The sequence below is a fragment of the Plecotus auritus genome (genome assembly GCF_963455305.1).
Source record: "Plecotus auritus genome assembly, chromosome: 1".
NCBI classification, from domain to species: domain Eukaryota; kingdom Metazoa; phylum Chordata; class Mammalia; order Chiroptera; family Vespertilionidae; genus Plecotus; species Plecotus auritus.
In genome coordinates this window covers 39,604,897-39,629,746 of record NC_137770.1, presented here as the reverse complement: position 1 = coordinate 39,629,746, position 24,850 = coordinate 39,604,897, and the positions used below count along the sequence as shown (strand labels likewise).

At 42.5% G+C, this 24,850-nt stretch overlaps 1 protein-coding gene across 4 annotated transcripts in view; it reads right to left on the bottom strand.

Moving 5' to 3' along the window:
- Positions 1-24,850, bottom strand: part of ARMH4 (armadillo like helical domain containing 4) — a 257,827-nt gene that overhangs the window by 112,998 nt on the left and 119,979 nt on the right. Inside the window, exons 1-3 of one of the 4 annotated variants that reach the window (XM_080670194.1) lie at positions 22,368-22,515; positions 8,244-9,675; positions 1,759-2,013 (exon numbers count right to left, since the gene is read on the bottom strand). In XM_080670194.1, the coding sequence (XP_080526320.1) occupies positions 1,759-2,013; positions 8,244-9,618 (1,630 nt within the window). In that variant the 5' untranslated portion in view covers positions 9,619-9,675; positions 22,368-22,515. Of the gene's footprint in view, positions 1-1,758; positions 2,014-8,243; positions 9,676-20,885; positions 22,516-24,850 lie in introns of those variants that run through there. The other 3 variants (XM_080670191.1, XM_080670193.1, XM_080670192.1) reach the window with 3 other exon arrangements.

The window sequence follows — 24,850 nt, the reverse complement described above, 5'->3', positions numbered from 1 at the left end:
GATGAGAGAGAAACATCGATCAGCTGCCTCCTGCACACCCCCTAATGGGGATGTGCCCGCAACCCAGGTACATGCCCCTGACCGGAATCGAACCTGGGACCCCTCAGTCTGCAGGCCGATTCTCTATCCACTGAGCCAAACCGGCCAGGGCGAGAAAATATTCTTAAAAGCTCCCAAAATAGTCTCACATATATTGTTGTTGGGAGTATAAATTGGTGCAATCACTTTGGAAAACAGTGAGCCATTCCTCCAAAAGTCAGACAGTCGTATACCTTATGGCCCAGCAATTCAGTTCCTAAGTATAGACCCAAGAGAAACTCCTACACATGCCCAATGGAGACTATGAAAAAGAATACTCATGGCAGCAAGGCTCACAATAGCTAAACCTGGAAATGACCCAAATGCAAATCACTAGGAGAGACTGGAGGAAGACTGAATGAATAAACTGTGATATATTTTCATAATGGAGTATTAAAAGCAGTCAAAACAAAAGAGCTAGAGTAACTAAATCTTGGCCATAGAACATTAAGAAGAAAAAAAGTAAGTCCAAAAAAGACTACCTACAGAACAATACTGATTTTATAAAGGAAAAAAAAAACTAAAATGTTTAAATGTATAATTTTAGGAATAAATACAGATGCAATAAAACTAAAAGAAAAGGAAGTCAAGCCCAGCCAGCATGACTCAGTGGTTGAGTGTCGACCTATGAACCAGGAGAGGTCACGGTTCGATTCCTGGCCAGGGCACATGCCCGGGTTGCGAGCTCAATCCCCTGTGAGGGTTGTGCAGGAGTCAGTCCATCAGTGATTCTCATCATTGATGTTTCTTTCTCTTTCTCCTTCTCCCTTCCTCTCTGAAGTCAATAAAAACATATTTAAAAAAGAAAGAAGAGGAAGTCAAGGAAATGATGAACACCAGATTCAGGATGACGGTAATGTCAGAGGAGGAAGGGGTTGAGATGGGAAGGGTCATGGAGTTATATGTAGATTATTGACAAGGCCCTGGGGATTTCTGGCGGGGGGCGAGGGGGGAGAATAATAGGATTAGAAGGCATTTATTACATTGTTAAAAATAACTTGGTTAATAAATAAAAGAGGGCTCTACTTGAACCAATGATGAGGCCCCCCAAAAATAATTAAATAATAATTTTGTAATCATTAAAAATTACAAATTTAAAATTACTGACAATAATTTTTGTCATCTTGATAATCACCCAAATTTGAAAACTTCACTGTCTTTAAGATAACAGAGCATTTGAGGCCCTCCTATGTAGAAAGCAGTGTGTATACATTGTTTCAAACCCTTAAAATAACATTTAAGATAGATAGGTATTATTTAAAGATGAACAAACCAAGGCTTGAAGACATTAAGAAACTTATTTGAGGCCACAATACTAATGAGGCCCACAGCTGGGATTCAAACCCTCATGCTTGCTCTCTTCGTCTCTCCCCCTCTCCCCCTTTAACAACTCCGAGCAGCCAGAGTTGTCCAACTAGGAGAGAGGTCTCGGGAAGTGAGGCCTTCCTCCAGTCCCTAAGATAAGCCACCAGGAGATTTTTCTTAGGAACTAACACCTCATTCTTTGAGGCTGTGTGACATCTCTCCAAATAAGAGTTCACCCACCTTCCTATTCACTCTCCAGGTGTGTGCGCATACCCTGGTGACAGGGCCACCATCTGCCTCACTCATTCTATTGCTCATCAACCACAGGAAAGATCCACCCCCATAGCACTGAGTCCCACTCCCTCCCTTACAGACCTTCCACCGCGGGAGTAACTTCGAAAGACAGAGGCGCAGCTGGAGTTGAAACTGTAGTGGCCAGAGGCTCCCATCTTCTCGACAGCTGAGTAACACCGGGGACATCAGACGCGGCAGAGGGGACCTCTTTTCCTTCCTCGGTCTCACCATCTCCTCTGCTCACTTGGAGGGGAGACACCTGCGGCTCCCGGGCCACCCATGAGAAAGTGGCTGCTGTCTCTGCAACAGCCATAGTCAGCTCTGGACCGAGGGTGTCTTAAAAGAGGGGAAACAACGTTTTAAAATAGATCGAGTTCCTATACCTCAAAAAGTCACTTTATAATTGATACATTGAAAAAACAATCAGATAGCTATTTCAGGGGATGGGAAGGCAAAGGGATCGCTCAGGAATAAAATGCCAGGAAATACATGCTCTCAGTGTTGCTGCTCTCAGGAGTAGTGAGTCAATCTAAGACAGAGATAGAGAAGTTCATGTCAAAAAAAAAAAGACATAAAATCTAAAACAAAATAGGAAGATCAACTGAGCTCCCTTTTATGAATTTCAACATAATCAGTTTGTTAAGAACTAAGTTATTCGCAAAAATTCTCAGAAGCATTTGTTTAAATTAATTTTCACACTGGCAATTTTGAAAGTTAGCATTTTGAATTAAAGGAATAATAATTCCAATAATTAATGTTTCCTGACTTTCTATTAAGGCCAAACACACAAAAAGCTAAGTGCATGGTAGACATTATCTTCCCACATGTAATAAAGGGAGGTAAGTAGTAATATCATTCCATGGAAGCCATCTATCATAGTGGTCAAGAATGCAGGTTCAGCCCTAACCGGTTTGGCTCAGTGGCTAGAGCGTCCGCCTGGGACTGAGGGGTCCCGGGTTTGATTCCGGTCAAGGGCATGTACCTTGGTTGCGGGCACATCCCCAGTGGGGGGTGTGCAGGAGGCAGCTGATCGATGTCTCTCTCTCATCGATGTTTCTAACTCTCTATCCCTCTCCCTTCCTCTGTGAAAAATCAACAAAATATATTTAAAAAAAAAAAAAAAGAATGCAGGTTCAAGAGTCAATTTGCCTGGGTATGAATTCTGACTCAGCCACCTACCAGCTGTGTGACCTAGAAAAAATTACTTAACATTTCTAGGATTTGAGTTTCCTTAGCTAGAAAATGGAAAGAATAGTATCTATCTCACAGAATTGTTACAAAGATTAATTACGTGACACATGTAAAACCTTTGGAACATGCCCAGTACTTGATAAGTATTTAATAAATATCAGCTATTATTACTTGTTTTATAAACAACTTAGGTTTAAAGAAGCTAAGGAACTTGCCTAAGATTACATAGGCAGTGCTCTTAACCACTGTGCTAACTCTGCCTGTCAATGGATGAATGAATAAAGAAGTTGTAGTACATACACTGAGTGGCCAGATTATTATGATCTCTGAACGCATAATAATCTGCCCACTCAGAGTGTGTGTGTGTGTGTGTGTGTGTGTGTGTGTGTGTACTAGAGGCCCGGTGCATGAATTCGTGCATGGGTGGGGACTGGCCAGCCTGGCCAGGGGGAGGGTACATGGGTGGTTGGCCGGCCTGCCTGCTGGTCCAACTCCTGGTCGAGGGGACAATTTGCATATTAGCCTTTTATTATATAGGATATACACTGAGTGGCCAGATTATTATGCGTTCAGAGATCATAATAATCTGGCCATTCAGTGTATATACACAATGGGACATTCTTCAGCCATGAGCATGGACAATCTGCCGCTGTCCGAGGAATAATCTGTAGGTCTGCGTTTGCTTTTAGATCATAAAAGAGAATGAAACAGACCTGTGGGATATATGTATCTGTCCAAGGTCCCTTTCTTTATGTTCTAATCCACTAAAATAAATTATTACAGATTATTTATAAGGGTCAATATTTGCCCCCTTCTTAGGGAGGAATTGTGCTGCAAATTTCAAATACTGAGCCACTATTAAAATTTAATTTCTAGAAAACCCTATTATCTCTCTTTTTTAAATACTAATTCTAGATTCATAGCATATTAGCAAGTCCAATAAGTGATAAATTAAAAAATATATAGCATTCTAGGGATAACTGAAAAGGTTTCCTCTAATATTTATTAATGACATCATGGTACTTCCTATTACTTAAAATACTTTTCTTTGGAAACAATTTATGTGTTTTAAAATAGGGTTTGTAGGTTTTTCAATACAAACAGTTCCTTTTCCTGGTCCCCATCCAGTTTAGACTATTTTTTCCTTTTAAGTGAAGAGATGTTTATATTTGATGTACTGACATACCTGTTAAAGGGCAATGTGAGTTACAGTAAGGTTCTTACACAGACTTCATATTTGCACTTTGTACCATTGTTTAACTTTTGCTTCCTTCTTCCTTTCTCCAATGAGACTGTAAATCTCTTGAGAGCCAGGATTCATTGCCCTTTTTGTACCTCTAGCACCTAAGACAATGCTCCACCATAAAAAAATAATAATGTATAGTTTTATCATTTTAAGCAGTAAGCATTCTTTATGTTGCCCTCATTTTTGAAAGCATAATGAACACTTTTGAGAACAAATATGTAAAAATAAATTTACAATCTATTGTCATAGTTTCATGAAATAGCAAGAAATCAAAATGACATACTACTTTGGAATAAGTGACTACTGTTAGAGAAAAAAGAGTGAGAACTATAAATAGTAATGAGAATTTAAAAAATAACATCCAGCCAGGCTGACGTGGCTCAGTGGTTGCACATCGACCTGTGAACCAAGAGATCACGGTTTGATTCCCAGTCAGGGCACATACCCCAGTTAGAGGTTCGATCCCCAGTGGGGGGCTTGCAGGATGCAGCCCATCAATGATTCTCTTTCATCATTGATTTTTCTATCTCTCTTTCCCTCTCCCTTCCTCTCTGAAATCAATAAAAATAGAAATATATGTTTTTAAATTAAATTTAATTTAATTTAAAAATAACATCCAAAATTTCTCTACCAAGCAAAATAGAGACAAACGCATAGATAGAGAGCAGGCTGACAGCTGGAAGGGGGGAGGGGATAGGTAGAGGGAGAGGGATTGAGAAAAAAAATTAAAGAAGAGAAAGAAGGCATGGGACATGGACAACAGTGTGGGGATTGTGGGGATGGGGGAGGGGAGAGGAGGTGGAAGAAAGTATAGGGGGGATAAATGGTGATGAAAAAATATAAAATTTTCTAAATAAAAATTGGAAAAAATATTCTCCACATTTCTCATTCTTTCTACTTCCTGTAGAAATAAAATACAGTAATTATCATAATTACTTTTAAAACCTGATCTTCAACTGAACCGGCTGAATCCGAAGACTGATAATCTCAGGGTACTCATCCGTTCATAATGCCCCAAACACCAAGAAATCATTGCATAACCTGAAAAAAATAATGTCCTAAGTAGTCCCAAGAACTAAAATGATTGGCAATTGAATTGCTTAATTTTGAAAAATATTTATAATCACCAGAAAATGGGTAGAAAGCTTTTTGGCTATTCCTTAACTACTGTTGCCAACAATGTCAATTTTTCACACATTCTTTTTAACTCTATGGGACAAAAAAAAAATTTAAGCGAAAGGAATTATTTGATTGCTTCTCTGTGAAGAACATTTCGAAGCTGTTTGATTAATTTGGACAATGCAGACAGTCAAATTGGATAATTTCAGTCTGAAAAGTTCTCATTCCTCATTTACTCATTTACTGACCCAGTATTTATAGAGCACCTACTAGGCACCAGACATTGTGTTTGTTTTAGAAATAAAAAGAAGTTGCCCATTAAAAGTGAGGCAGTCACAACTAAGTAAGGACTACACTCAATACTCAAAATAATAATCAGACAATTACCAAACTCATTTTACTTTTTAGCCTGCATTAATAGAAGCTAATGCAAGTCTAGTACATAAAAATCATGGATTAAATTGTGCAATGAATAATCTGGAACTATATGACTTAATGCTCCAGGAATACCTTAAAGTGTTACAGATAATTTAAGTAAACTTCTTGTTCTGTCATATCTAATATCTTCCTGGTCATGTGAACTCAACTCTCTTCATGAACTTAAAAACCAACTTACAAAACATTTTCTGGAAGCTTCTATGAAAACTTACATTATACTGGGTCTTTCAGTCTTTTATATATTTTATTTTTTTAATATGTTTTTATTGATTTCAGAGAGGAAGGGCGAGGGAGAGAGAAATAGAAACATCAATGATAAGAGAGTATCATTGATCGGTTGCCTACTGGGGATTGAGCCTGCAACCTGAGCATGTGTCCTTGGCCGGACCCAAACCCGGGACCTTCCAGTCTCAGTCCAATGCTCTATCCACTGAGCCAAACTGGCTAGGGCAATCTTTCAGTCTTTTAAAAAAATGAATTGGATATGTAAAATTCAATCTTTTATCATTTTAATTCAAGCCCAATAACACTTTATAAAACATATTACTAATTTGATAGTTTCCATTAATTAGTCTACTTAGCAGAAGTAAAAAGCTGTACATATTCCAAAACAAATCAGAATGAGCATATGCAAGTTACACTGTCTTTCCTTGTCCATGCTGTTATCTGACCAACCACACATAATAAGAGAAAAATATTATCCATCAGCAGCAAATGTAAGGCTTGTCAGTTGGTAACACTACCGCATGTAAAGGCCAGGAGCTATACACAGTGCAGAACCGAGGCAGCAGAGAAGACTTATCTGTATTGGTTTTTCTTCCCCTAATTTCTAGATGAACTTCTTTTGGGGAAAACAAAGTCAAAAAAACCTATATGGTTAATACTACAAGATAAATATTTACCTAAAGCTTTTTGGCAAAAAAAATATCAAGGATAGGAGTATTTTTACATCCATCTGTAAATTAGTATCCTACATTGTTTATTATACCACTTAAACATATACCTAATTCCTTCACATTTTCCTATATATTTATACATTTTCATAATGAAGTGTTGGAAGAATATTAAGTCTATATCAGGGCTTCCCAGCACTGCTGACATTTTGGCTCAGTTTAATCTTTGTTGTTGGGGAGCTGTCCTGTGCTCTGTAGGGTATGTAGCAACATCCGTGGCCTCTACCCACTAGTGCCAGTAGTCAGCAGCACCCCTCTGCTGGGACAACCAAAAATGTCTCTAAACATTGCCAAATGATGGGGTGGGGAGAGACGAACTGTCCCCATTTAAATACCACTGGTCTATATATATCTATTTGGGTGTAATTTTTATGTATTTTTATTTGTGTACTTTTGCTTTTCATTAAAACTTAGATAACTTTTTTTGATAAATATTTTATTGATTTTTTACAGAAAGGAAGAGAGAGGGATAGAGAGTTAGAAACATCGATCAGCTGCCTCCTGCACACCCCCTACTGGGGATGTGCCCGCAACCAAGGTGCGTGCCCTTTTCTTTTTTTTTCTTGTTTTGTTTTTTTATTAATATATATCTAGGGTGTCAGAGTGTGGCCCATAGTGGACACTCAATAAATATTTGTTAAACAAATATTGAACAAATGAAGGGTATATGCCCTTGACTGGAATCGAACCTGGGACCCTTCAGTCCGCAGGCCGACACTCTATCCACTGAGCCAACCCGATTAGGGCAATAACTTATTTTTTTTAACAGAGATCTGAAGTCATTTTAAGGCAAATAACAAAATGAGTTAGTCTGTCTCCATCTATAACCCCTCAGTGAAAGAATTACAGTACTTAAATGCACAAAATACAGTTCCTTTAAATGCAGTTGCTACCAGTAATATATTTGGTTCTAATATTTGCTTCATGGATGTCTCAGCTAATTTTCTTTGTTGTTGCTGTCCTTGGATAACTGATAGTAAGCACCAAGTGAGGGCTGATTCTGCCTACAGGTAAAAAGATTTAGATATTTTATCCCTCACGCCATCACCTCTTTCTCACCTCCCCAGTGAATGTTACACCTCGGGGAGGTGTGGGGTGGGGGGGGGAGGGCAGAGACGACGGCTCTCATGTTGCACAAAACCTTGGCATCACAGATGGATGTGGGCACTGAATGCTACACAGCTGTAGCAGCCAGCCAGGAAAATCCATGGGGTCATTTCAGATTCTCACGAATCCCTGAAGTTTTAGAAAATTCATGCATTGCTTGGGAATTATGCTTCCCAGATTTCTGGTTCTGAGGGTGGTTTGTTTCCACTGTGGCCACCAGGAAGCTATAGGCAATCCACCCGGGTAGAAAGCTCGGGGCACTCCAGAGGCTCATAGAACACCCTGCACACCCAGGGTGTGACCCTCACTCCCGCCCACCACATGCCTAATGACAGTTTCCCATGGAGGCAGGAGGTGGCATAGAGAAGTTATTTTTAAATCGTCACTTTTAAAAAATAAAACACCTAAAACTCGTACAATGTTAAATGACAATTATATTTCCATTTTAAAAAATAATAAAACCAAACTGAAGCACGCCAAATTAAACAAAGCTTGTTTTTTGTTTCTTTTACCTTCAAATGTATTTCTCAGTGGTTGATAAGCCTCAGACTCATATTCTGAGATGGGAACAGTGGTCTCTAAGAAAAACGTGGCATCGTTTTCCGTGGTGGATTCCATGGAGTCCGCAGTGTTTTGAAACAGGTTCACAACAGAGACTTTTGTGTCTCCCATTGGACTTGTAGGAGTAAAGGAAATCTGATCCGTGAAGGTGGATGATCTCCCCTTCCCATGTGCTATTAGCAGGGCTGTCTCCGAGTGTGTCTCCCCTTCAGGCAGCCCCAGACCCATCTGTGCAGCCTCTGTCAAAGCTTCGTCCCCTTCCACGCCCTCCACACCATTAGGGCTTACTTGGGCTGTCGGAGACGTTTCCATTCTCATCCGAGTCTCTGTATTGTCTCCAAGCCTTGGGGTCTTTATCTGGCTTACACTCTCTAATTTGGTGTCATCCCACTCATCGCCTGTGACAGAGGTCGCTGGAACAGCTGTGCTGACACTCACTGTGACTTCTGGGGCTCCCAGCAGGCTGTCAGTTTCTGCCTCAACACTCAGGCTGTACTCGGAGGTTGCAAGCCCGTGCACGGTGGCAGTAGCCTGGGTATTACCAGCTGTCATCTGTGAAGGCTTCTCCCTATCAGACTTGAGGCTTCCGGGCTCAGTGCCTGCTATGGGCTCTGTACCAGGAAAAGACGTTATCCTATGATCTGTGTCTGCTTCAAATTTCTCAGTCCTTGGACTGGTGGTTAGTATTTTGCTAGTGTTCACATAGGATGAAGGTGTAAGTCCCAAACTAATGCCTCCCTGACTTTCAGTTGTAAACAATTGATTGTCCACAGACTTCAGAAAACCTGGTGTTGCTTCGGCAGTCCCTTCTACAGTGGGCTCAGCGTTGGTACTACTAAAGGGTTCCTCCTTCTCATCCACATTCCAAGAACCAGTTGCCATGATAGGGTTGCTCACCATGGCCTTGGGAAGCAGGCTTTCGGGAGACGTTCTCTCTGGCTGGCTGGAACCAACCACTTCTTCCCCTGCTGGGACCACTGGCTCAGTAGCAGTGTCGACACCAAGGCTATTAGGCTGCATGAGCCCAGCTTCTGTAGAATGGGCTTCTCTGTTAATAGGGGATACTTTATTTAATGGCATTGCTGATGGTCCCGCTAACACTATCATTGGATCTTCGGAGACCACGGGTGGGGGAGTGCCCTTTGAAGCAATGGAGCTATTTTCTAGGTCATCCGTGTTTATCCTCTCAGGCTGCCCTCTTTTTTCATGAGCATGTGCTATCTCCCTTCTTTCCACTTTCGGGAAGGCCAAACATTGTGTGGCACCGTTGAGAAGCAGATGGCTACAGAAAGCCAGACAGATGTACAATACTATTGGTCTTCTCATAGTGGAAGAGAAATGTGCACATAAAATGGCAGAGTTGACAACTGCAGTGATTGAGTCCTGCAGAAAAACAAAGCATATCAAACTGTCATATAAATATATTTTGTAAATAAGCCCCTTTGAAACCATGAGTTAAATAATCTCCTTGACTTTATGCTCAGAGATGGTGTGTAAGAGAGGACTGTTCTATTTCTTTGTACCTTTGAGACATGGATAACCCAGTTCATTTTTCCCTTCTGAATTCTGCAGCTGATTTAATGTGATGCTCTCTAGAAAAAGGTACACATAGTTCAAGTACTCAGTTCATTGTTTCCTAAATACCTACTTGAAATAAACTACCTTTGGAGTCACATTATTCTCCCAAAATTCCTCTATTCATCATGTAGTCAAGTGACTGCAGAAATGTCCAGGATATAAAAAATAAATCTTACATTTACTTACATTACATTCAAAGACTGTTTTAAGTATATTTTAAAACTAGAGGCCTGGTGCATGAATTAGTACATGGGTGGGGGTCACTCAGCCTGGCTGGCGATCAGGGCCAATCAGGGCCAGAGGGACTGTGGGAGGTTGGCCAGCCGGCCTAGGGGAGGGACAGCCAGAGGTTGGCTGGCTGCGGGAGGTTGGCTGTGGGAGCACACTGACCACCAGGGAGCAGCTCCTGCATTGAGCAACTGCCCCCTGGTGGTCAGTGCGCATCATAGTGACCAGTCGACCAAACAACCGGTCGCTTAGGCTTTTATATATATAGATGTCATTACAAAATACTGAATACGAGTTACATTCATGAGTTTTTAAGGAAATATAAATGAGTGCTCGCTATGGCAGCACATATACTAAAATTGGAAAGATACAAAGAAGATTAGCATGGCCCCTGCACAAGAATGACACACAAATTCGTGAAGCATTCCATGTTTTTAAAAATAATAATAATAAAATAAAAATATATAAATGTTTTCAAGTAAATTGTCTTTAAATTTAAAAAATTATTTCTTTTCTCTACAACAACTATAAAAATTATAAGCAAAACCTTCATGTTTAAAATGTAGGGAGAAAAGGTCAGAGTTAATGTAAGTGTACTTATTAAAAGAAATAAACATATTAAGAGAACCAATACACATATTAAATTAACAATCTTTACTGAAAACACATTCTTGTAATATTAAGATTCACTGTATTAAAAAAAAAAACACACTACTCACTCTCGTCACAACTAAAACTATATCAAAACTGACCATTTTCCCAAAAACTTAAAGGTTTTAGTTCTTTTTCATCTACTTGGCTGAGTAGAGCCTTTTCTTTTCCCATCATCAGAAATTTCTCAGATGCTGCAGGTTTTCTAGAAAATTAACCTAGGAATGAAAATCCTAAAATAAGAAACTTACCTTTATAAAAGTTAAACCTTTTCTTTCTTTCATGGCTAATCATTAAACTATCCGGTTTAAGCATGTAGTGTGCACACATAAAATATAAAATTTCACATTTTCATAAGGCCCTTTCCCCTGAAGGCGTTCAAAGCTTTCACGGTGTTATCCCATCTGGTCTTATAGATCCTTCTGAAGCAGAGAAAAGGTCAAGTCCCTAGTCCTTGACGGCTGCTGAAAAAAAGGCTGAACTTTTCTAGATGAGGAAAGAGGAACCCCTGGATGCAGAGCTGAGGCATCTTGCCAAACTCCCAGCACCACATCAATGAGTCATCTTGGAAGCGGATCCTCTGGCCCCAGTCAAGCCTTCAGATGACTACAGCCCCAGCTGACATCTCAACTACAACTTCTTACGAGACCTTGAACCAGACCACCCAGTTAAGCTAGTCCCAAATTCCTACTGCACAGAAGTGGGATGAGATAATAAACATTTATCGCCACCAAGTTTGGAGGTAATCTGTTACACAAAAAGCTTGAATCCACAGTACTGTGGGAGAATACAGGAATGGGCTGATGTCGTGAGGCGCCCTAGTGCCAAGTGCAGAAAAGCAACAGCATGTCAGGGAACATAAATTTAGAAGCACAAGAACATCAAAGCCAGAGGTGACTAGGAGAAATATAAGCCACTGCCCAGCCCCTGCCAAGAATCCTCAGAGATAGTGAGATGTTAAATTTCCCCATAGGTAGGATCAAGGTTTGAACCAATTTTATTTAAATATTAAATTACATACAGTCATGTAGCTAGCATTGTTTTAAAAGGAGAGAATATGGAAAAGATATTTGACAAAGAGGGAATGGCATGGGCTATTACCCTTGTTGCCCCGAAAATAAAACATCCTCCGAAAATAAGACCTACTTACAGGTTTCCTTCTGAGTGAAATATAAGGCATCCCCTGAAAATAAGGCCCCAGGCTCTGTCTCAGAATGAAAATTAATTTACCGTAAACTGGTTGCTAGGGCCGCCCCGACTGGTGTCTAGCAACCAGGGACTTTACGCGGAGTCCTGACGTCACTGCTGTGTGGAGGCGGAGCGGAGGTCGGAGTGAGCGGTGAGCGCGGGGCGGGAGAGAGGAGGAGACTTTCGCAGATGCGTGTAGAAGAACAGGAGGATTAGAGCGGACAGGACGCGGCGAAGGTGGTGAGTGCTGGTCTGTCTCTGGTGACACTACCTGATGCTCGCGGCCGCCTTCATGATGACTGAAGGTTCTCAGTCAGTGGCAGACCCTGCTCCAGCCCAGATCCAGGCCCCAACAAGCCCAGTGACAGTCCCCAGGCAGGCCCCAGGGGGTAAATGTCTGATAAAGGGATAGGTGGGATGTCTGGTGAAGGTGTTCAGTGGCACAGGGGTGGGGGGAGGGGGATCACTTAAAATGACACAGGAGGATCAGAGGGGACAATCAAAATGACACAGGAGGATCAGAAAGGACAATCAAAATGACACAGGAGGATCAAAAGGGGTTACTAAAATGGTAATCCCCCCTCTGATTCTCCTGTGCCATTTTGATTCCCCCCTTTGATCCTCCCTGTGTCATTTTGAGTGATCCCCCTCCCCCCACCTTGATACCCCAATTCCTTTTTTTTTACCCCTAGAAATGAGCACAAAAAGAAAAAGCTACTCCGTGGAGTACAAGAAAGGAATCGTGGAAGACTCTTGAGGCCAAAATCTTACTGCTTTCTACAAAGAGAAGATGTTGAGTATCCGATTGGTCCAAAATGGCGAGCAGAGTATGGTAACCTCATTGAACAAGTGGACAAGGGAAATGCTAAAAAGCGCAAGTGTGGATCAGGTCGGCAACCATTATTTTCCGAGCTGGAAGACCTGATCTGTGAATGGGTTGTTGACAGGAGAGCAAAGGCTTTGGTTGTGAATAGGGCTCAGATTCAAGAATTTGCCCTTGCAATGGCACCACAGTTTGACATAGCCCCCGAAGACTTCAAAGCATCACAACACTGGCTGGATAATTTCCTTCAACGAAGTGAACTGTCTTTAAGAAGATCTACAACATTGTTTAGGTTGGAAGATACTCAAGTTATTAAGCGAGCACTTGCATTCAAGTCCTTTATGGATGATGCTGACTTCTCTAAATACAATCTTTCCAACATGATTGCTATGGATGAAACTGCAGTGTTTATGGGCCAATGATCTCAAACAACAATTGAACAGCGGGGTGCCTCCTTAGCGTACATTCCCTCCACTGCTTACGAAAGTGCACGTGTTGCCTGTATTTTGGCAATTCGTCTGGATGGCACTAAAATCCCACCTTTAATCATTTCTAAGGGCAAGAAGGAAAAGATTGAACGTGTTTTGGGCGTTTTTATTCTTGAAACTGAAAAAGCCTGGGCCACACAAGCAGTTATAAGGAAGTGGGTCGATTTAATGCTGCCGCTTGTTATGCGAGGGAGCCAAAGAGGTCTGCTAGTCTGGGATGCAGCCAGCACTCACCGCGCTAAAGACATGAAGACATTTCTTCACGAAAGAAAAATAGATCAGATAATGATTCCCGCAGGAATGACGGCCTATCTCCAGACTCTTGATATTGCAATAAACAAGCCATTCAAAGACAATTTGCGCATGGAAATTAATGACTACATTGAAAATAGAATGGAGCCGAAACCGGTTTGGCTCAGTGGATAGAGCGTCGGCCTGCGGACTCAAGGGTCCCGGGTTCGATTCTGGTCAAGGGCATGTACCTTGGTTGCGGGCACATCCCCAGTGGGGGGTGTGCAGGAGGCAGCTGATCGATGTTTCTCTCTCATCGATGTTTCTGACTCTCTATCCCTCTCCCTTCCTCTCTGTAAAATATCAATAAAATATATTTTAAAAAAAAAATAGAATGGAAAGAAATCAGCGTGGAAACTTTGTGAAACCTAAACTGCAAGAAGTTGTGACTTGGGTGAAGAATTCATGGGAGAAAATCACTGACAGTTGCATTGCAAATGCACTGCGAGCAGGCTACCTTGACAAGAAGTACTCATTTAAAGACAGTGCTATTGCTAAACATGAGAGATTTGGTCCACTGATTCTGAAAGAAATGGAGTCACAAGAAATTCACCAGGAAATTCAGGAATTGGATTGTTATGATGATGTTCCAGAAGATGATGACATGATTGTCATTGAATAAATGAGTAAATTCTTGATACTGTAGGACTCACAGTTTGTCTGGTTTGTGTTGACAACTACCGTACTACCGTACCGTATACAGGTAATAAATTTCCTTTATTTTCATTTAACATTAATGTGTACCGTATTCTTCTTCATGGAAATATAAGACACCCCCTGAAAATAAGACCTAGCGTGTCTTTGGGGGCAAAAATTAATATAAGGCACTGTCTTATTTTCGGGGAAACGGGGTAGTTATCACTTTAGATGAGCCACAAAGCATCCCAGTTCGTACCCAGGTAACAGATTTGGTAACAGTACGTGGCCTGCCGCCTCTATTTTCCTTCCTTAAAACAAAAATACATGAGAGCTGTAAAGCATGAGTGCTCATAGTTGATGACATTACACCTTCATATTTCTGTGCACACAAGTTGAACTATGAAGCCGTATATAGTGGAAGATATGAAAAAGCTACAGAACTCTGGTTCATTTCTGATCTGTTCAGAGAGCTGCCCTTTCTTAAACAAATATGTTTCCCATTCCATGAAATCTTACTAAACATCCCAGAAAAAGGAGGGTGTGGACTAAAAGCTTAGCCTACAAGCTCCCATGCTTCTGGATAAAAACCTGGGAGTGGGGGTGGGGGAGGAGCCCTAGTCCGTTTGGCTCAGTGGATAGAGTGTCGGACTGTGGACCAAAGGCCCAGGTTGGATTCTGATCAAGGCCGTATCTTATACCTTGGTTGCAGGCTCCTCCCCAGGCCAGGCCCTGCTCTGGGCACAATCTATGTGTTTCTCTCACATCGATAATTCTCTCTGTCTTTCCCTCTCTCTAAAAAATCAATGGGAAAATATCCTCTGGTGAGGATTTTAAAAATAATTAATAAATAAATAAATAAATAAATAAATAAATAAAGCCAAAATTTAAAAAAAAAAAAAAAAAACGTTGGGGGGTGGGGGGGTCGAGGGGGAGGCCCATAATGATGGCAGTAAAGTTTAGAGGGTCGCGGACTAGCATCAGAAAAATGATTCCTGACTCCTAGCTTCACTGTTGTTAAAACTTGCTATGTGAGCCCTGGCTGGTTTGGCTCAGTGGATAGAGTGTCGGCCTGCGGACTGAAAGGTCCCGGGTTTGATTCCAGTCAAGGGCACATGCCTGGGTTGCAGGCTCAATCCCCAGTAGGGGGCTTGCAGGAGGCAGCAGATCAATTATTATCTCTCATCATTGATGTTTATCTCTCTCTCTCTCCCCACTCTGCCTTCCTCTCTGAAATCAATAAAAATAAATTTTTAAAAACTTGCTATGTGATATTGGCCAAATGGCTTCAGTTTCTCCTTTGACGAAATGAGGATTTAAAATAATCTTTGAAATTCCTTCTACCTCCATGATTCCATTTTCACATTTTATCTATATGACATATAATAAAAACACAATATCTTTACATTCCCACAATTTTGCCATTGAGCAGGCAAGACACCCAAATGATTGAACGAATGCTTTGCATTTTATTTAATATGTTCTGGAGTTATGTGGACCCAGAGGAGAATTTTGTGATCAAATCAGACTGGGCAGGGGAGAGGCAAAGAATTAAGATTTAGCATAATCTCAACTGCCTTCCCAAAACCAAGTTTTCCTTCAAGGTTTTATTTTCACCTAGCTCTTGAGCTTTAGAGTATTTGTGTGGAAGGAATTCTGCCATTGCTCTAAAAGACTTTCCTTTTGTAATTAAGTGTTGGCCACCTGCTTTCTAAATCCAATTACAGCAGGAAAGTGGGGTGAACTGCTAGCCTATTCTATGTCTGTGTATTGTGGCCATATGCTCCTTCTCTCCACTATTCAAAAGGACGCCTGCACTCTAAAAGAAGCAGGAAAGACAGCCTGTAGAAATGGCAGCAGGGGACATGCTGCAACTCGGATAAATTGGTAGGTGACCTTCAAGTTCCAGGTCTTTCTTCATCTTTCAAAGCACAGAACAGCTTCACGTAGTCACTCCCATGAGCCTGGTGTCCCCCACTGGGAGTTGCAGGACATTAGAGAATAAATAAAAAAAGACTGACCATTGTCAATTCAATGACAATATTTCTAAACCTATATAACCACCTGCAACTATATTTTGAAGGCCTTTTCTTTTTTCCTCGGCATGGTATCCTCTCCCTGGTATAGAGGAAATGCTCAGTAAATATTGGCTGAACAAACAGATGAATGTCTATGGCTCGCTTTGCTGGGGGAGAAAGAGGGGAAGGGGGACTTCATTGCCTATTAGAATCATTTGTCTCAATGATACGAATATTTAATAAACAAACAAAAGAAGATTTCTCTAACATTTCCTTCACACTGTAACTTTGGATGCTGCTTTCCCTTCATTATATCCATCAGGGCAAATTAATTCAGATAAATAAACTCTAACCCAACTGCTAACTGATCGTGGATATTAGCTTCTAACAGCTTAAAAAGCATCCCTGCCAGAGCAAGTCAGGAGCACCTTGTCCATCACTCGCTATCAAGGTATGCTAATGGCTCAGCAGTCCTCTGAACAATTGATCGCATTTCTGCCACCAGCGGGTAGATAAGCTGTCCTGTCAAGCATTATCTTTGACGATCTTAAATAGATACAGTCCAGAATCTGGTTCTGTGTCAAGTCTAGGCATACTCGAGTTTCAAAGACACATGAAAGACAACATAAAAATAAATAAAGCCTTAGCCATCTTGTTAGACTTAAATCACCAGTTTTTTAAAGCACTCGGTCTCTATATTTCCAATTAGAATTTATACTTGCATTGTTCGGTGTAGTCCCCAAACACACACAAAAGGGGACCAGCATGAAAAACATCCACAGCAGTGACAATGCTACTTTTTTCAAAGTAAAGTGGATTGTAGGTGTAATTCATAAGGAACATGAGTGTTACCCTAAGAGTACTCAAGACATAGGAGGGCTGTGGAGTTTGACCAAAAAAATAAAATAAAAATAAATTTAAAAAATGGTGACAATCTGCTTGATATTTTTATTTTCTTGGGATAAACACAAATACCATAAATAGCTGGTTTGGGGTTTCAGGAAGAAAGCTGCCTAATCTCAGATTCTCCTCGTCTACTGGAAGTTACTTGGATGCCACCTAAAACATGCCATCTTCTTCATTTACACTTCACCTACACTATGCTTTGCTGGGGGAGAAGAGGGGGAGAGATTTCATTGCTTATTAGAATTGTGTGTCTCAATTATCTTAAAATAAACTCAATCAAAAATCTTCGGTGTCATCTTGAACTCTTCTCTCCTTTATATTTTAGATTCACAACTCCTGTGGATCCTTCCTCACAGTATCTCTTGGAATTGTCCCTTCTGTCACATCACTGAACTGTTATTATTTTAATTGCCTCTTAATTATCTTTTTCAGACTCTCTCCTCTCCAATCCATTTCATACAATCCAGTGGTTTATTCTTAAGGATAAAAACGACAATAATCAATTAAAAATGACTACCATTTGGGGATGCTATAAGTCAAGTGTTTTAAGTGCCTTGTATAAATTATCTTATTTAATCCTAACAATAACCTAATGAGATAGGTACTACCATCATCCCCATTCTTTGTTAGATGAGAAAACTGCAGGCTGGTCGAGGAGAATTAACTTGCCTATGTGATCATGTCTGTTTCTAAACTTGTGAATCCTATCAGACTTCCAGTTCCCTGCCTTTGCCACTACAACTCTCTGCCTTCTGAAAATACAGAAGGCCCCCAAACATACAACTGCCAAACTCCATGTCTGTAATGCAACCCTACAGCACTAGTGCCCAGTACAGACACCACTGCCAAGTGGGTCTATTGCCCTCTTCTGTGCCATACTCATTTCAGGTTCCTAAGTTTTGCTCATGGCACCACACTAGTCAGAGTTCCTTCCTTCTCCCCTACTGTAGGTAACCACACCCTGCCCCCCCCATCACATCCTGTGTACTAACTCTTGTCACAAAATTGCCTCACCCATTCTCTTCCCACCCTTCTCCCACCTTCTCTAGCACAAATAATTATGTCTGTAAATCTGGTCGCCTCAAATAAGGTTATGTTCCTTCCATACAAACACTGATCTTTTAGCTTCCTCTGCTTGCCATATAATTGCTAATAATGGTAGGCACATAGAGGAGGTGTTCAATAAATATTTGCTGGCATGAAGTGAATATAAATAACCATTTAAGAATGTGAAAAAGAATGTGAGCAGAGCCTCCATTTTATATTGTAAGATTTTCAAGGACATTTCATGGTCTATCCTATATAATAAAAGCCTAATATGTTAAGTGTCCGGTCGTCCAGCCATTCAACCAATCAAAGCATAATATGCTAATGATATGCTAAGGCCACTCAACCACTCGCTATGACCTGCACTGACCACCAGGGGGCAGACAGTTGACTGGTCAACCAGTTGCTATGATGCGCACTGACCACCAGGGGGCAGACAGTTGACTAGTTGACCAGTCAACCAGTCCCTATGATGTCCACTGACCACCAGGGGGCAGACACTCCAACCAGTAGGTTAGCTTGCTGCTGGGGTCCGGCTGATCAGGACTGAGCGAGATGGGCCAGACATGCCCTAGAGCCCTCCCTCGGTCCCTCTCCGACTGGCCAACCTCCCGGGTCCCTTCATGCACAGGTGGGGTCCCTCAGCCTGGTCTGCATCCTCTTGCAATCCAGGCTGAGGAACCCCAACCCCTGAGTGCACAAATTTCGTGCACCGGGCCTCTAGTCCATATATAATTGTATGTCATGTTCTTCACGTAGTCAATTTTGGCTACGTTGTCGATGTGTTATTTTAATAATAGGAATAACTTCAGTGTTCTCATCTCTGCTATATTTTAGGTTTTCAGTGTTTATTTCATTTTAAAAACTAGATCAACAGTAACAAGTGACAAGTTTCAGAGCTTCAGGTCGACTTGCTTCCCAATTACCATCTCACCTTTAAAAACCCAATTAGTGATTCTGTGATTGATGAGGGAACAGGAAACTCTTTCCCTTCCTTGTCTGTGTCTTGATCATCTTTCCTTTTTGTGTTTTTCCTGACCCTCAATGATGAATTTGTCATTGCCTTACCTTTTCTTGTAATCCTGATGGCCCTCACTGCCAAAGCTTCTTCATTTGTCTAGAGCAAGGCTTATCAAGACTCTGACCTATTAGCCCAACGGTGGCACACGGCATTAAGGTACCCTTCCGATTCACTGTGTTTTTGACAACCATCAGTGGCCTGATACAGTGGCTTTAAGATCATCTGTCCCCAGTCATTTTTCACTATAAAGTAGCTGGAATGACAGATGATCCTTTCAGCAGCATGTTTGACCACAGAGGAAGGAGGGAGAATAGAGTAACCACAAGGAAAAGCATGGTCCCCCAGGAAGAGGGTGAGTGGGCTGGGTCACGATGGTTACTCTGGCAACTCCCTGAGCAGGGCTTCCCATTCCTGCAGGTCACAACTAAGTTCTGCACATTGAACCCACAGCTCTGTTCTCTGCAATGTAGCACTGGAGACAAGTGAAGATGTCTGTGCTTATCACCCCGCCCACATCATCTTATTCCTAGTAAAAGAAGCTAGATTTGAAGATTTAAAAACTGGCTTGAGGTTCCAGCTCTACCTTAGGCAAAATCACTGAAACTTGGTTTCCTCATTACAAAATGGAGACAAGAATGTTTATTCTATTTTCTTCAAAAGGTGGGAGAAAAACCAAAAAAGTGATAATAGACATGAAAATGGTTTGAAGAATTTAAGTCATATTAGCGTCGTTCTGACATGCATTGCCCTCAAACTACAGAAATGTGAGCAATTTGAAGCATCCATAACATCCTTTTTCCTCCTAGCTATGTCCATGGAGCCTCGCCTTTCAGCTTCTCACATAGACAAAGTGGCCAGGGAATCATCTGATGTTTGCAGAATCCTGCCCTAATCAGTCTTGATCAGCAAGCTCCTGTCCATCCATCATACAGTTATTTTCAATGCCCCAATCTGACACTTCATTTCTGCTCTTTGTGCTTCACAAACCTCATTTGCTATACAAGGTCTCCAAGTAGTAGCTGCATTTAAGGAGAAGGTAATCCAATCCCCAGGTAGACATTTCAAGGAATAAACATAATATGTAACATTTCAAGCAGAAATTTGATTCAGACACTCTTCTTATAATCACCAAGTAGACACAACAGAAAAAAAAAAAAAGGATTGACCACGCATCTCAGTAGGAAATGAGTTTTCATTTTACAGAGATTAAACCCAGGTTCCCTTGGAACACCAGCTTCCCTATTGTGAGAATAAACAAAATTCAGTGAACAAAAATACAATTCCATACACAATTTTTCAGGCAAACTGCTGAATAAACAGTGAAGTACACCTTTAGTCAAAGAGTGGAAATAGGTAAGCCCAGCTTCCTCCTATTGATGCTATACTTATATTTAGCACCAAACCGTATCTGTCGAACCAAATTATGACCTTGAAAAATTTAGCACGAAATGCCAGAACATAATGGTAAGAAACTTCCTATGAAAACAAAGACAAATCCTCATCTCCCTAGCTAGCTGTTGCTGTAGCTACATTAGACTCCCTCAGCCTTGGGAGTTTTGTGAATAAACACAATTCATATCAAGTCTGCCACATAAGTGTTTGGTTCATTCTTAGGACAAATATAACAACTCTGCCTTATTCATAAAAGTAAGTCTACCCTAAAATCTCTACTGTGTGTAAAAAATAAGTACCAGTGTTCTGATGCTGTGAAGGCTTACCCCGGTTTTGAGTTTCTTTCAATAGATGCTAGTGAGGTTCTGCAGGCGAGTGAGCAAGTCCGTGTGTGACTCTGTAGGCTCTTGGCTTAAATGAGACTCCTTAGAGCCCAACAGCATCCCTTGTGACCAGGGAAATACACAAAAAGGAGGGGGAGGCATGCAAATTCTGGCCACACATTTTGATCCCTATAGAAGAAATCCTTCAGAGGTCTATGGGTGGAATTGTGAACCACTCCCTCTCCCCTTTTAGTTTCAAACTAAAACTTCCAAACAATGAAGGCAGACACTTTAAAGCAGCCTCTCTCCTCTCCTCCACAGCAGCTCTGCCCTGAAATGAGGTGCCAGGATCCTGGCAGACCCTGGGGATCAGCTTGGGAAGGCAGGTTTCTCATCTTTAAGAACTCCAACTCTTAAAAGTCCTTGGCTGCTTCCTCACCAGCCAGGGCTCTACATGTTCAGAATCCACACAGGTCAGGTTCTGTCAGTGCCCAGGACGTACACGAGACATCTGGGCACCTCCAGGCAGCACCTCCCAACAACTGTCCTGGACTCTCAGGCAGAGCCTGACCTCCGCTTCTAATCCGCAGGCCCTCCTTCCAATTAAGTGACCTTTCTAAGGAGCATCCTCCTGCTGGGGGACCGGCCAGGGTCTGAGTAAGGAGGTTCAGTGACATCTCTGCGCTAAGCACTCAACTGTTTGTTTTCTGCAAAGTAACAAACAACACATTTCGGTGGCCACCGCAGCCAGCCCTCATTGGCTCCTCAGCCGCTGGGCACTGTTTGGCAGCGGGGACACTGCGATCGATGCTTTGAAAAGAGCAAATCGCAGCCTTCGAGAACTTCTCTATCACCGCTGTGAGATTGGGAGGGGAGGAAGAGAAGAAAGAAAAGCCCACACAAAAGCAGCTAGTCCTGCAAGCTCCGCCAGCACAAAGGCCCGCTAGCCGGTGCGGAGCGGGGAGGCTGGGCTGGGCTGGGCTGGAGCGAAGAGTGCGGTGAGTCCTCCGAGGCCTGCGCCGCGCCCAGCGCTCGCGGAGCGGCCCCTGTGCACCCCGCGCCACGCACCGCGTTCCGACTGGGGCGCAGGGCGCACGCCTGGCGCGCCCCTGACTGCCGCGCTCCCCGGACAGCACAGCTCCCCGGCGACCCCCCGCTGCCCAGGGCTGGGGCTCTGTCTCTGCCCGGCCCTGGGTCTGCAGCCACGGCCGCCCGAGTGGCAGGAGCCGGGCCGTCCTCACCTGTGCGCCTTCAGCCGAGCAGCGCGCAGAGAGCGGCGCCCGCGCTCGGCATCCCCGCGGCGGCCCCTGCAGCGGTGGCGGCCCGCTCCTCGGTCTGCGATGCCAAGGGGGAGGGCGCTTCGCTTTGTTGCTTATTCATGAGGCCGCCCTTACGGCTAGGGATTGGACGGACGATGTGCCCGCCCCGGCTTCGCTGCCCCTGACACCCGATGCGGTTGTCCCACACCCCTCGGAGCCGACTTACCCGCCTCTGCTTTTGCGCTGGGGACAGAGCGGCGGGGGGCGAGTCCTGCTCGGGGCGGGGCGCCTGAGTCCCCCTTCCCGAGACCCCCCACCGGGCTGCCCTTCTTTGAAGCCTGGGCTTCTGCGACAGCTTTCCCTCTGTGTCTACGAAGAGGAAACCAGGCTCCGTTTTCGCTCTAAGAGCTCGAATTTCTCTGGTCCTTCGTTAGGGCAAAGGGCGCAAGTAGGGGGCTGTAGGACGTTCCTTATGGAAATTGTACCGCGTAGCCATGCCCCTAAATAGGACCCTGTAAAATAGCCCTACACAAAGTATTCCTTTCTCAATCACTCAGAGAAGTTGAAAATAAGTGCTAATAAGTAGTCGGTTTATTGAGCCCTTTGCTCCTGTCAGGCACAATGCTATATATTTCCTTCCCTCATCACCAGCTTGATCTATCCAATAACCCTGAAAGGTCGATTTGGGTAATCCCCATTTATTAGGGGAGCAGGTTGAGGCTGAAAGCTATATAACTTGCCCAAGGTCTTATGGCTAATGGCGGGTTATTCATTACCTCCTTTCTTAGAATCTCAGGGACTGTTTTCTTTTTCTATTACTCCTAACTGTAGGTAAAAAAAGAGGTGTCAGGAACGAGGGGCCCATTCTAGAACAATCCTCACAATACTTTCTATTTGCAAAGCACTTTCCACATGCCTTATCTCGTATTTAGTAACTACCTTCTTTTAAATAGCTGTCTTAGTTCTGATTCAGTTATTTGTAAACTCCTTGAAGTCAGAGTATGAGCTCCTTCACCTTTGACCCCCACACCTAACACAATGCACAATTGTGTGCTGTTATCTTACCTATTCCACCCCTCCTTAGAAGATATCATCTTTGTATTTCTAGAAAGATAGTCAACAAAGTTGCTAAATGGAATGTGATTGAGTTGAACTGACTCTATAAGATATGTTTTTTTATGTGTATTCAATGCAATACAATGTCACACACTGCACTGTGATCAGACCTTCTACCTGGATTCAATACCCACCAGGTGAATAAGTCACACCCAGCCTGCCCAAGTTGTGTTTCAACATTTTATTTGTAAGTCATGTAGTATATGGTGAGATTCCCAGCTAGACCACAAAATTGGGTCTACTTGACCCAAATGCAGCAAATAGTAGTACTAATTAAAACAACCTAATCAATGAGGTTGGACCAGAGGGCCAAATACAATAGAAGACAGAAGAAGGAAGGACTTCCAGCTCCCGGCACATGTAGGGCCAGCCCTACACACAAACGAAATGTTCAGTTTCTTTGACCTCTTTGTCCCGCTCATTATGAACCCCTCTAACATTCTTGTGTTCTCTTTTTCAGAAATCCATGATACTGTAAATCCTCACTACAGAACTCCACTACCCACACCTGCTTTACACGCTAAGTTTCGTTCTCCAAAATTACCCTTCTCCCATAATAGAATTCCTATTAACCTTTCCCTCGATGCACATTATTTCAGCTATGCACAAAAAGTAAAGTGATCTTATTGGAACTCCTCTATACTAGTCTTTTATCCTTCCCAAAATAGTTTATATTGCTTTAAGCAATCTGATTAATGCAATTCATCTCAACAGCTAATGCCGGTGTTGTAGGCAGTTAATGAGCAGAACAAGGACGATGGGCCACGTACAGGAGGTCATCAGGGTGGAAAGGCCCGGGTCCCCAGCAATGCACACCTTGCCCCCAGGATTATTTTTCCTCCCCTAGCATATCGTTTGTCATGCAGTTTGGACCCCCTGACTTTTCCTCCCTAGAGATAATATCTAGGCCTCAGTTGTATTTTAGCTCCAGGCCCAGGTAAGCAACAAAACCAGCCAGGGCTTACATTAGAACCCTCTGCCCTGGTGCCACCAATCAATCAGTGGAGATCACAACCCTGAAAGGACACACCTGGAAAGCTACTGAATATTCTATTAAGATCTTTCCCTGGGACCTCCCCTAAAATCTCTGCCCTTAAAACCTTTTGGGCAGAGTTCCCAGGGCACTTTTCCTCCAGGAAGCATGCCCCTGCCTTTCCCTATCCTCTGCCCCACCCCCTACAACACTGGTACATGGCAGTGATAATAAGATCCACTCTTCTGCCCAGCATCACACAAATTGTAAATCAGGAAAAGTGTCCTCTAAAAGTCAAATCAGTAAATCCACAGGTAATGGATGTTATTAACCTTTTATAGGTGAAGCAAGAAATTGTATGTGTGCATCAAAGAGTTTGGGAACACTCAAAACTACAATCAGGGTAAGTAAGCAAGGAAGTTCAGGAAGGCAGTTTTGGAGTTGCCATAGTAAGTATGAATAGAGAATTTTGATTCAGTATTTGGGACATATTTATGCTAAAAATTATTTATTGTGTATCTGAAATTCAAATTTAACAGGGCATTCTGTATTTTATTCGGTTAACTTTGCAGTATTAGGTGATTGCTTTGTCCTGGTTGGGAAAAACCTTTATTGTAGGG